The 11,780-nt window shown below is 64.7% G+C and overlaps 2 protein-coding genes across 6 annotated transcripts in view; both read left to right on the top strand.

Moving 5' to 3' along the window:
• Window positions 1-2,953, top strand: part of CABIN1 (calcineurin binding protein 1) — a 92,797-nt gene extending 89,844 nt beyond the window's left edge. For all 5 annotated transcript variants that reach the window (XM_064481028.1, XM_064481031.1, XM_064481029.1 and 2 more), the window contains 3 exons: window positions 1,029-1,193; window positions 2,210-2,436; window positions 2,518-2,953. In XM_064481028.1, coding sequence (XP_064337098.1) covers window positions 1,029-1,193; window positions 2,210-2,436; window positions 2,518-2,661 — 536 coding nt within the window. In that variant the 3' untranslated portion in view covers window positions 2,662-2,953. The remainder of the gene's footprint in view (window positions 1-1,028; window positions 1,194-2,209; window positions 2,437-2,517) is intronic.
• Window positions 2,954-5,090: 2,137 nt separating this feature from the next.
• On the top strand, window positions 5,091-11,780 carry SUSD2 (sushi domain containing 2). The gene is made up of 15 exons (XM_031442312.2): window positions 5,091-5,259; window positions 6,437-6,644; window positions 6,855-7,006; window positions 7,391-7,558; window positions 7,945-8,119; window positions 8,237-8,438; window positions 8,663-8,748; window positions 8,831-9,099; window positions 9,185-9,328; window positions 9,418-9,576; window positions 9,910-10,158; window positions 10,250-10,522; window positions 10,659-10,835; window positions 10,934-11,039; window positions 11,165-11,780. Exons 1-15 carry the CDS (start codon window positions 5,184-5,186, stop codon window positions 11,187-11,189), a joined length of 2,469 nt encoding a protein of 822 aa, XP_031298172.1. The 5' UTR covers window positions 5,091-5,183; the 3' UTR covers window positions 11,190-11,780.

Consider the following 11,780-nt stretch of genomic DNA (forward strand, 5'->3'; position numbering starts at 1 on the left):
CTGAAGGCCAGGCCTGCCGGTCCTTCTGGTGGTCATCCACGTGGAGGGCCACTGATGGGGCTGCTGCTGTCAGCCGTGCGGGCCTGGCTGTGTCATTTCCTGACCCACCTGAACAAGGGGACAGTCCCTCCTGTCGGGAGTGCCCAGCTGGCCGTGGCCCAAGAGCAGTGCCCAGTGCTGCTCTCCCTGAACCGAGCCCAAAGTGGCTCTGCCCCTGCCTCTCGAGCACTGGTGTTTTTCCCTCATGTGTCTGAGGGTCGGGGAAGTGCAGGACCCCTGCCCAGCCCATCACAGCCACGCTGTGAGACAGTCGCATCCCTTTGGGTCAGGTCCTGCAGACGTTTGTTCCAGGAGTAGCCCCTGAGGCCAGAGAGCTGGAGCCCCATGGAGACCCTGGCTGTGTCTTCCTCTCAGCCATCAGTGTGTCTCTCGGTGTCCACGCAGAGCGTGAAGGCTGGAGGCGGCAGCACTGGAGGGTCAGATCAGACCCAAGGAAGGGAGGCAGTGGGGCAGGCATTGGAGCCAACCTGCAGGAGGCCTCTGTCCCCTGCCTGGCCAGCGAGGGCTGGCATCACCTGCTTCTGGCAAAGGGGGAGTGGAAGGGTGTTGGGGTGATGGCCGAATGAGAAGGCAGAGGACAGCTGCTTGGGGAACAGACACGGCCAGGGCAGAGGGGAACAGGGCGAGCATGCCGGTGCCAGCTGCCTGCCCGGCACCCCTGAGGCTGACGCCGACCCCTGCCTCACACCGAGAAGCTGTGGCCTGGCCATGCTTCCACCACTCCATCTGTTCTGTATTTAGCTGGCTTGTTTGGCTCCAATGGTACCTGTGAGCTGGGGTGGGGCCCCCACTGTGTCAGGTTCACAGCATGTCCATAGCGGGTGAGCAGTTCCTACCAGTACCAGCCTGGCCCCGCCCGGGCGATTATTCCAAAGGAGCCCATGCTGGTCCAGGGGCACAGGTGGAGGTGGACCCCTGTCCCAGGGCTGGGGAAGCCCGTCGCCTACAGCCCCTCCATGTCCCCACAGGAGGAGAAGAGCTGGCAGGAGGGGCAGAGGGCACAGGCCTCCCACCCCAGGAGCCACGGTGCAGCGAGCAGGGGAAGACGGCCCCTGAGGCACCCCCGGCAGAGCCGCACTGCTGGCCAGCAGAGGCCACCCCCCAGACAGGCGCTGAGCCCACCTGCAGCCAAGGTAAGGCCAGGCGGGAGCAGCCCAGCACTGTCCCCAGGGTGGGCTTCCCAGCAGAAGGGCTTGAGGGGGGCCCAGGGGTGAGCTAGGCAGGCCAGGCAGGGGAGGCTGGGCTGGAGAGCTTCGTGGGGGAGGCAATGGCTCTGAGAACCCCCCACCCCGTTCCACCCTCGGATTCACAGAGGGTAACAGCTAGGGAGCTGAGCCCAGGCCAAGGCTGCGTGGCCAAGGGGGAGGGGGGGCCATGCCCCAATGGGGCTGGGGGAGGGGCAGGTGTGGGGGGAGGAGTCAGGAGCAGGCAGAGGTGCGGGTTGAGCTGAGCCAGATGGGTGTCCCGTCCTAGTCCCAGCCTGTTCCCACCAGCCGCCCCATCCAACCACGCCCCTCAGGGACTCCTCAGGGCCAGGGCCTCTCGCAGACCCCACTCAGGACAACAGGGCCTGGTGCCAGCTCCAGGGGGCCCGGCATGGGCTCTGAGTAAGCCCTGCTCCTTTTAAAGCCATGGAGCTGCAGAGGAATGTGGACACCAGCCAGGGTCCCAGCTCCTGCTGCTCCCCGGAGGCCGCCATCCCCGGCACCACTGCTTCCTGGCTCCGGCTCAGCCTGGAGCTGGAGGGGAGGGTGGATGCTGGCCGAGTGTTGGCTCTGGGTCCCAGCATCTTCCCTGTTGAGAAGGACAACCACAGGACATGCATCCTAGGGTGGTCTCGGGCTGTAAGAACTAACGCTAGCACAAGGCCTGGGAGCTCAGGGCTCGCCGGTGTGCTGGGCTCCCAGAGGACACCGGGCGCCGGGGGGCGTCCCCACAGCCCAGAGCCAGAGCCGGGCAGTCGTGGAGGCAGAGAGACAGCAGGAGGCCTAGGAGCCCACGGCCAGCAGAGCCAAAGACGCCGGGAGAGGGCACTGCAGTTTGATGCGACGAGAGGAGGCGTCTTGGTGCCTCTGTTGTCTGGGGAGAACTGAGGCCCCAGCAGGGGATGGGCTGCAACCCGGCTCAGCCCCCTTGGTCCACCCTGTAGGCGCCAGCTCCAAAGTGCCCAGCGGTGGGAGTGCCCAGCCACCCGAGGGCCACCCGGTCAAGGCGGAGCCCGGCCGGGCCAAGTCACGCCTCCTGCCCAACATGCCAAAGCTGGTCATCCCCTCGGCCTCCACCAAGTTCCCCCCTGAGATCACCGTCACGCCACCCACCCCGACGCTGCTCTCACCCAAAGGCAGCATCTCGGAGGAGACCAAGCAGAAGCTGAAGGTGACTGGGCTCCTGGGTAGGGGCGGGGGCGGGGGCCAGGCCTGGGCTGCCCCTGACCAGTGCCTTGCCCGGTCTGTGCAGTCAGCCATCCTGTCTGCCCAGTCGGCTGCCAATGTGAGGAAGGAGAGCCTGTGCCAGCCGGCGCTGGAGGTCCTGGAGACATCGAGCCAGGAGTCCTCGCTGGAGAGCGAGACGGATGAGGACGACGACTACATGGACATCTGAGGGGCCACTCCCCATGCAACTCACCCAGCTCCCACCTGCCAGGGGACCCTCTGCCCATACGGCAGGGCGTCCCCACCACAGGGCCACAGGCCATGCAAAGGTGGCGGGTCCTGTGAGCTCAGCAGGCCCCCATCCTTTTTTATGAAGTGTTGACTTTGTAAACGTGCCCGCCCCCAGCCCAGGTGGCCGTGTCCAGGCTCGGTGGGACGGGCTCTGCCTGGGTCCGTCCAGAGGTGGCCCTGTGGCAGAGAGTCCTTTTTTTGGTTGCTTTTCTAATAAAGATGGAACACTTGTTTTGTCTTCTTTGTTCCCCTGGGCGATCAAGATCGCTGTCCGGGGATTCTGGGCCCTCCTCCCCAGGCCAGGTTAGGGCCCAGCTGGCTGGCAGGCCGGGAAGCAGGTGGGGAGTGACCCAGGGCAGACCCTTCCAGGTGAGACCAGAGACAGGCCTGGACAGGGCAGAGGGGTGAGGGAGGGGCCTGGCTGTGCTGGACGGCTGGCCTGCACACCCCAGTGTAATGGGGACCTTTGGTGGGTGCTGACCTCCCACCACGTGCCCTCTCACAGGACCAGCTGCCTGCTTCGGGGGACTCAGTGCAGGACACAGACATGGAGCCCCTTGTTCAAAAAGAATTTTGAGGCAACAGCAAAGCCATGCAGGTCCTGCTGTCCCGGCTCCAAGCCCATCTGTCTGGGGAAGCACAGGCTTCGGGGCCCACCTGCCCTTCTCCACAGCCAGGCACCTTAGTGCCTGGTGCCTCCCCTGAAAGGCATTCTGTCCAGGATGGGGACAGAGACCCTCCTTCCTTCTCTGCGCCCCTGCCCAGGAAGAAAGGTCTAAGAGGCTAGGCCCAGCCAGGGTCCCCAGCACAGGCCTGGCAGAGCCACCGTGGGAACCCAGAGGCACTGAACCGGCCCTGATTCCGGCCTTTCTCAAGGCCACAGGGACTGAGGGGCCCAGCAGTTACTCAGCCAACTCCTCCTCCCTGGGTCCCCACGCTGCACTCCTGCTTCTCCTGGCTTGTCTCCTAATGCACGCAGCCAGAGCACAGGCTGGGAAGAGGAGGCAGCCACCTTCCTTCCTCGGGGCCCTTTCTGGGGGCAACCCAGCTATCCCCAGGGCCCCTGCTGGCTCTGGGGCTCAAGGCACCTCAAGCCTGCCCTGGGAGCCTTCCTACCACCCTCCCTCCCTAAGCTGTAGGGGGCCTGGGCTTGGGCTGGGGTGAGCCCCAGTACCAGCCCCCAGGCCAGAATCCGGGCTGCTCCCCTGCTTAGGACCCCAGGGCCCAACCCAGGGCACCTGCCCATAGAGGTGCTCCAAGTGCACCAAGACCCAGTTGGGACCTGTGATTCCTAACCCCCCCCCCCCCACCGACTGGCTTACCCACAGTAGGAGCCCTGCTCACAGGAGGAGCTGCAGGCTCGCCCACCCGCGGAGAGGGGTGGTGACAGGAATGCAGCCCCCAAGGCCGGCCTGCAGGCTTAAGCTCACGCCCCTGCTAGCTTCAGTTCCCTGAGGGGCCCAGGACTGTGTCTCCTTCAGACGCCCTGAGAAACTGCCACTGGGGAGAGACCTCCGCCTGTCCAGTCCCCTAGCCCAGGTGGCGGGGCCCAAGTGAGTCCCAGGCCTGGGTCCTCCCCACCCACCCAGGCCGAGGAGGCTCCCGGCAGCCACCTCTCCTGGTGAAGACCCCGCCCCCAGTCTAGGCCTCAGTTTCCTCACCTGCACCACTAGGAGAGAGGTGAACAAAGGAGATTATGCAAACTCTTGGGTGTGAAAGGGCAGGGGTGGGTGGGGCTGGGCAGCTCCTTTCTTTGCTCGCCAGGTGGCTCTGGAGCCCATGGAAGGGGGACCCTGTTGCCTATTTGAGCCCTTGCAGGGGCCCAGCAGAGCCAGGCCATGGGGAAACCAGGGTTCTGGTCTCGGCTCCTACAGCCAGGGTTAACTTTCCCAGGGCTGGGCTCTTCCGTCCCCACTTCCCCTCCTCCTTCCAAGGAGGAGTCTGTCAGACAGCTCCCATCCTTCCCGAGAGGGAGCCCTCCGCCTGCACCCGCACAGCCGGCCTGGGGCAGGGCCCCAGCGCGAAGTTGCACCAGGCTGGGGAGAGGAATAGGGAGCTCCTGCTCCCTACGGGGAATCTGGGGTGCGAGGCTGAAACCTGGGATTTCAAGGACAACCCGGCCTTGCTCCCCCACTGCAGCATCCCTTACCCTGCAGGAGCCCTGGTCTGGCCTGGGGCTGGGATCCAGGGTCTGAGCTGCAGCCTCCGGACGTCCGGCTCTGGGACGCGTGCTCACTCGGGCCCCCTCCCCTGTGCCTCGGGCCAGGAATGTGCTAACAGCGCAGGTTGGGCCCCGCTGGCCCACTGGGCACCTGTGGACTTTGAGAGGGGACCGGGTCGGGTGGGGCGGGGCGGGGCGGGGCAGGGCAGGGCAGCAGTGTGGGGCGGGGCCAGGCCCTGGCAAGTGAGCGCCACCACCTCCCAGCCACTGCTGCGCTGCAGACACAGGCCGCTTGCACCATGAAGCGATCCCTCCTGCCCTGGGCCCTGCTGCTGCTGGCGACAGCCACTGGCCCAGGCCCCCAGCCTACAGCAGGTACGCTCCCCCCAACCCTTCTGTTTCCCCATCTGTCTGTCCGTCTGCCTGCTGTAGCCAGACTCCAGGCAGAACCTCCCTGGGCTCAGCCCCATCTGTCGGACCATCTGCGACTGTACTGGGAGTGGGAAGAAAAAATTCTGGGGAGCCCAGGGGCTGCTGGCAGGGATTGGGGGGGTGGTCTGTGCCGAGCCTACCCTAAACTGGCTAGAAGCCAGGAGGCGGTGGCTGCCAGGGAGGGAGGTGGGGAGCTGAGATCCCTTGGCCTGCACCCCAGGCCCTGATGGAGGGAGGGTGTGTTCGCACATGGAGGAGCCCCTAGCCCCAGAGGGCCCCCAGCCTGGCCAAAAGCAAGATTGTGGGTCCTCAGGGTGAGCTGAACCCAAGAAAGTCTAGGGGAAGGCCCGAACTCCAGAGCTGGGACCCTGGCCCCGGGTTGGGCTGGACTGGTTTTCCCCAGCTCCGCAGCACCTATCTGGCCTGTCTCTCGTCCTGGGGACTCGCCCCCACCCTCCTGCCACCTAGGTCACTTACCGGCTCACTCGGCCTCCTCCCCAACCCCGCTGAGCCATCACATCCTCGGTCAATAAATATTTATTGAAGCTCTTGAGTGCCAGGCCCTGCGCTGGTGAAGTAGGGCTGTAGTGGTGGCTCAGGCCCAGGCCTGGCCCTTGACTGGCTCCTGTGGGGAGGGGGCACAGGGAAGGGCCAAATGGGACGTGTGCCTGCACCCCACCCGTCTCCACACTCCACTCCTCCCCACCACACCGGCTCCAGAGGGACAGGTCCCTGCAGCCCCCGACCAAACTACCCTCAACCCTATCCTGGCCCTGCTGGGCCCTCTGCTGGAACTACCCCTCCTCTCCCCCGAGAGGAGGGGGGCTCCCCTCATCTTCTCCCCAGAGGGTGGAGTGGGCTCCCTTTGGGGCCATTACCAGCCCGACCCAGGGGCTCTTCCCCAAAATTTTTATGTCTGGAGGCATTTCCATCTTTCAGACCAACTGGATAAGAATTATCCTGTCCGGGGGGGCCTGAAGGTTTCCACTCTGTCCACATAGTGGGCAGTGCATCTCAGGTCAGCATCCTCCTGGGGGTGCTTCTAACGAGCCCCAGGCAGGTAGATGCGGGCCCTGCACACAAGGTGGCCAGGCTGGGCACTCAGGACCCTCTCCTCCAGGTGCCCTGGGGAGCTGCTCCCACAGATGTGGGGACCGGAGCGGGCCATGCTCCTGCCACCCGACCTGCTTTGGGCTGGGCAGCTGCTGCTTGGACATACGGGACTTCTGCCTGGAGGTCTTGCCCTATTCGGGCTCCATGATGGGCGGCAAGGATTTGGTGGTGCAGCATCTCAACTGGTCCAGCCCCAGTGACGGCGTGATCTGCAGGTGGGAGGCACAAGGGCCAGGCCACCAGGGCTCCACGCCTGCTTGGGCCCTGCTTGGGCCCAGACCGGCTGGCTGGCTGGCTGGGTGGGGCTGCCGGGAGGGAGGACAGGGACAGCTGGCTGGCTGGGTTCCCCAGGGAGGAGGCTGGGAGCCTGACAGAGAGTCAGCCCACGCTGGCCCAGCCTCTCCTTCCTCCTCCGCCCCTCTCAGTTTTAAGGAGAGCGTCCAGACCCGAGGCTTAGTGGACTCCGCGGGCCGAGTGCACTGCGTGTCACCCTTGCTCTACGAGACTGGCCGCATCCCCTTCACGCTCTCCATGGACAACGGCCGCTCCTTCCTGCGCTCAGGCACCTGGCTGGCTGGTGAGCCCCGGCGTGTTGGGGGCACCTGGCCACAACCTCCCGGGTCCCACAGGGACTTTCCCCGGCACTAATCTATGCACACCTGGCCAAATCTGGCTGTACCAGTCCCTCTGGAGGCCCGCCCGATGACAGGGGTGTGGGTTCCCCAAGATCCTTTCCCTCCCCACCTGCTGGCATCCACACAGGAGTTCCAGCACGGAGGGAGTGGGGACAGAGCGCAGGACCAGGACCAGAGCGCAGGACCCCACGACCCCTGTCTTTTCCTGCCATCAGGGTCTAGGGGAGACCCTTGCTCCAGTGGGACTGCTGTGCATTGTCTGTGGGAGGTCCCTACCGCTCTAAGGGCCCCAGGCCTTCACTTACCCCGCACCTCCTCCTGCCCAGTGCACCCCAGCAAAGTGTCGGAGTCAGAGAAGAGCCAGCTGGTGAACGAGACCCGCTGGCAGTACTACGGCACCGCCGGCACCCATGGCAACCTCACCCTGACCTGGAACACCTCGGCTCTGCCTGCCAACTTCATCACCATTGAGCTGTGGGGCTATGAGGAGACAGGTGAACAGAGATGGGGGAGAGGAAAGTGCAGCTGAGGAAGGGGCACTGGCTGGAGTGTGGGGCAGGGAGAGGGGAGCAGCATAGGGAGGCCAGACCCCTGGATGTTTGAGTATCAGCTCTGGGAGGGGCTATGGACAATCTCAGCTCTTGGATATAAGGCTTGTCCTGGAAATAGAAAAAACTTGCTCTGCCCCATCCTCTCTGAGCCCCTGGATAGCTGGGCCTGGCCCCCTCACCCAGCAGGGCCGTTCCTCCTATGGAGACTCTGTCCATACTTCTGTCCATCTACCAGGCTGCTCTGAGCACCAAAGTCTGGTGCCTGCCCCCTCCTCTTCCCTGGGGGTCCTGGGACAGGCCCCGGGGCTGACGAGGCCTTCTGTCCCCAGGGAAGCCATACTCAGAGGAATGGACAGCAACGTGGTCCTACCTGTACTCCCTGGCCACAAACATCCACAACTCTGGCTATTTCACCTTCACACCAAAACCTGCGCCCCGAAACTACCAGAGATGGGAAGTGGGAGCCCTCCGCATCATCGACAGCAAACACCATGCAGGGGAGAAGTAAGGCCGCCCTGCCAAGGACAGGCAGGGCCCGTCTGCCTGCTGCCCCCCATGACTGACGGGCAGCCAGGGGCGTGGGCAGGGAGGCTGGCCCCTAGCGTGCACGCGTCTCCACAGGGACGTGCACGCGCTCTGGAGCAATGAGCACGCGCTGGCCTGGCATCTGGGTGATGACTTCCGGGAGGACCCTGTGGCCTGGGCCCGCACTCAGTGCCTGGCCTGGGAGGAGCAGGAGGACCAGCTGCCCGACTTCCTAAAGGAGCTGCCTGACTGCCCCTGCACCCTGGCCCAGGCCCGGGCTGACTCTGGCCGCTTCCACGTGAGCTCCTACCCCAGTCTGGGCCCAGGAGTGTGTGAGGGGGCACGCGGGGCGAGCTGCCTCCTCCAGGCACATGGCTAGGCCACCCAAGGCAGCGCAGGGGGAGGCATGTAGGGGCCTGGGAGGGGAGCCTGGGGTCTGAGGGCCCCTGAGGGGCTGGATCCCAGGGAGGGGATGGCAGAGCCCAAAGCCAGGGCAGGTGACACCAACCAGCTGCTCTTCAGACGGACTATGGCTGTGACATCGAGCACGGCAGCGTGTGTACCTACCACCCCGGGGCTGTGCACTGCGTTCGCTCCGTGCAAGCCAGGTGAGCCCCAAGACGGAGGGAAGAGGCGGGCTGGGGGCTGGGGGCAGAATCCCACAGCACCCTGACCTGTCCTTGTCCCCAGCCCCCGATATGGCTCAGGCCAGCAGTGCTGCTACACCGCGGCAGGCATGCAGCTCCTGACGGCCGACTCCACCGGCGGCAGCACTCCAGACCGCGGCCACGACTGGGGTGCACCCCCATACCGCGTGCCACCCCGCGTGCCCGGCCTCTCCCACTGGATCTATGATGTCATCAGCTTCTACCACTGCTGCCTCTGGGCGCCCGAGTGCTCCCGCTACATGCAGCGGCGGCCCTCCAGTGACTGCCGCAGCTACCATCCCCCGCGCCTGGGTGGGTGCCCGCCGGGTGGGTGCCAGCCAGGGAGGGGGCCCTGGGTTGGGCCAGGGAGATCCGCCTGACCCTCTGCTCTCCCCAGCTTCCGCTTTTGGGGACCCACACTTCGTCACCTTTGATGGCACCAACTACACATTCAACGGACGTGGCGAGTATGTGCTGCTGGAGGCTGTGCTGACTGACCTGAGGGTGCAGGCACGGGCCCAGACCAGGACGACACCTGAGGGTGAGGCCGGGCTCCAGGTGGCTCAGGGTCACCCCTGGGGAAAAGGAGGCTGGTGCTGAGTGGACCCCATTCTGCACCCACCATCCCAGGCTCTCAGGACCGAGGCACTGGGCTGACCGCTGTGGCTGTCCAGGAGGGCAACTCAGACGTGGTGGAGGTCCGGCTGGCCAGGAGGGACGGGGTCTTGCAGGTGCTGCTGAACCAGGAGGTGCTCAGCTTTGCAGAGCAGAGCTGGATGGACCTAAAGGGTGAGTAAGACAGTGGGGGCCCTCGCTCCCTTGTCCTCCCCACCTGGGGCCTCCACACCCTCACTGGCCCTGGCATGAAGTGGAGGTGGAGTCCAGGGCACAGATGGGGAGGCCAGTGTCAGGGTGTGAGAGCCGACAGACAGCTGCCACGTACAGCCCTTGTATGGGGGCTCCCTATGGGGCCGAGGGAGGTGGAGTGTCACAGTGGGCTGGGCCCTGGGGTGCCCTCCCTAGCCCCTGAAGCCCATGGGTGATGCCCATCCACCTCTGGGCTGAGGGGTCACGGCATGTTGCCTAAAGGGTGACTCTGACCCCAAATCCACCTGTGCCCAGGCATGTTCCTGTCAGCAGCTGCTGGGGACAGAGTATCAGTCATGCTGTCATCGGGGGCTGGCCTAGAGGTCAATGTCCAGGGTCCGTTCCTGAGTGTGACAGTCCTGCTGCCTGAGAAGTTCCTGACCCACACACGAGGCCTCCTGGGGACCCTCAATGATGATCCTACAGATGACTTCACCATGCGCAGCGGCCAGGTCCTGCCTCCCAGCACCAGTTCCCGAGAGCTGTTCCAGTTTGGGGCTGACTGTGAGCGACCAGCAGGCATAGGCTAGAAGGGATGGAGGGGTTGTTGGGGGGCCCCCCAGACCCACAAGCCGGGCACTGCGTGTCTCCCCAGGGGCCGTGGAGAACGCCTCCTCTCTGCTCACCTATGACTCGGAGTTCCTGGTCACCAACTTCCTGCTCCGGCCCAAGCACGACTCCACTTTCCTACCCCTCTTCCCAGAGGAGATCACCTCCGGCCCCAGCCAGGCAGCTGAGGTGGCCGAATTGTGTGGGGATAACATGTTCTGCAGATTCGACGTGGCAGCCACCGGGAGCACGAATGTAGGCAATGCCTCGCGGGTGGCCCACATGCAGCATTTGCTTCGTGCACAGAGTCTGCAGCCAGGTGAGAGCAGCGTGGGGTGTGGGTGGAAGCGGGGGGTCCGGGCAAGGGGGCGGGCACCTGGTGCTGGGACACGACCCGCCCAGAGGGCGGCGTCCAGCGTCTCAGGCCTGCCATCTGTGCCCCACCCCTGCACCAGTGGTGTCCTGCGGCAGGCTGGCCCCACCCCTCAATGGGCGCAAGGAGGGCATGAGTTACCTGGCGGGCTCCACTGTCCACTTCCGCTGCGACAACGGCTACAGCCTGGCCGGTGCAGAGGCCAGTACCTGCCAGGCTGATGGCACATGGTCCAGGCCCACACCTATGTGCCAGCCAGGTGAGGATGCCCCGCCCACCTGCCAGCCCCACCCCACTCAGTGCCCCACCCACCTGCTCCCATGCTTGGGCTGCCCTCACCACCCGCCGCCTCTCCAGGACACCGGAGCTATGCGGTGCTGCTGAGCATCATCTTTGGCGGCCTGGCGGTGGTGGCTCTGGTTGCACTCGTCTACGTGTTCCTACGTCGCAGGAAGAGCAGCACGTGAGACCCCTTGCACCCTCCCAGACCCGTGGTCCCGCTCCTCCTAACCTTTGTGCCCCTCCTAGGCTCACCCTGGGGCACAAGTGGAACCGCTGTGCCTGCTCTAGACCGAGTCTCTGTTGCAGGGCCACCTGGGGTTCGCAACCCTGAGGGGAGCACGCTTGGCCAGCAGCACGAGACACATGGGGCCTCCCTGGGGCCAGAGACGAGCCTTCCAAACTCCCAAGAATGTGCACCCCATACTGCACAAATCTCTAGCACCATACACCTGGGACCTGGACACCTGAGACCTGAGCCTTTAATGCCCGTGCACCCTAGGCCTGGTGCCCTGCTCTGTCACCGAAGCCCCGGATCTTGAGCTCTAACCGTGGAGTTCCAGAAGCTGACACCCAGCACTGTTCCCCAAAAACGGTTCTAATTCCCCAGGCCGGAGACTCCGTATGCTTGAATTCTGAGACCTGTCTCCCGAGCCTGAATACTCCAGCACCTGCTATTCAAAGGCCAATACCTCAGAGTTCCCTGCCTACGACCCTGCTCCCCAGACCTAGGGCCCCAACACGGGAGCCCCAGGGCCGGGCTGCCTTGATTCCCAGTCCCTGGGCCTGGCCTGAGACTGTAGGTGGGTCCAGCCTTCTGTGAGGAGAGTTACACTCTAAACTCCAGGCTTGTAATTCTGAGTCTTCTGGAACATCTGAAACACCCCTCCCTGCTGGAGGAGGAGAAAACAAGCCTGGTGCTCTA

This window comes from Camelus dromedarius, chromosome 31 (assembly GCF_036321535.1).
Source record: "Camelus dromedarius isolate mCamDro1 chromosome 31, mCamDro1.pat, whole genome shotgun sequence".
In the NCBI taxonomy this organism is placed as follows: domain Eukaryota; kingdom Metazoa; phylum Chordata; class Mammalia; order Artiodactyla; family Camelidae; genus Camelus; species Camelus dromedarius.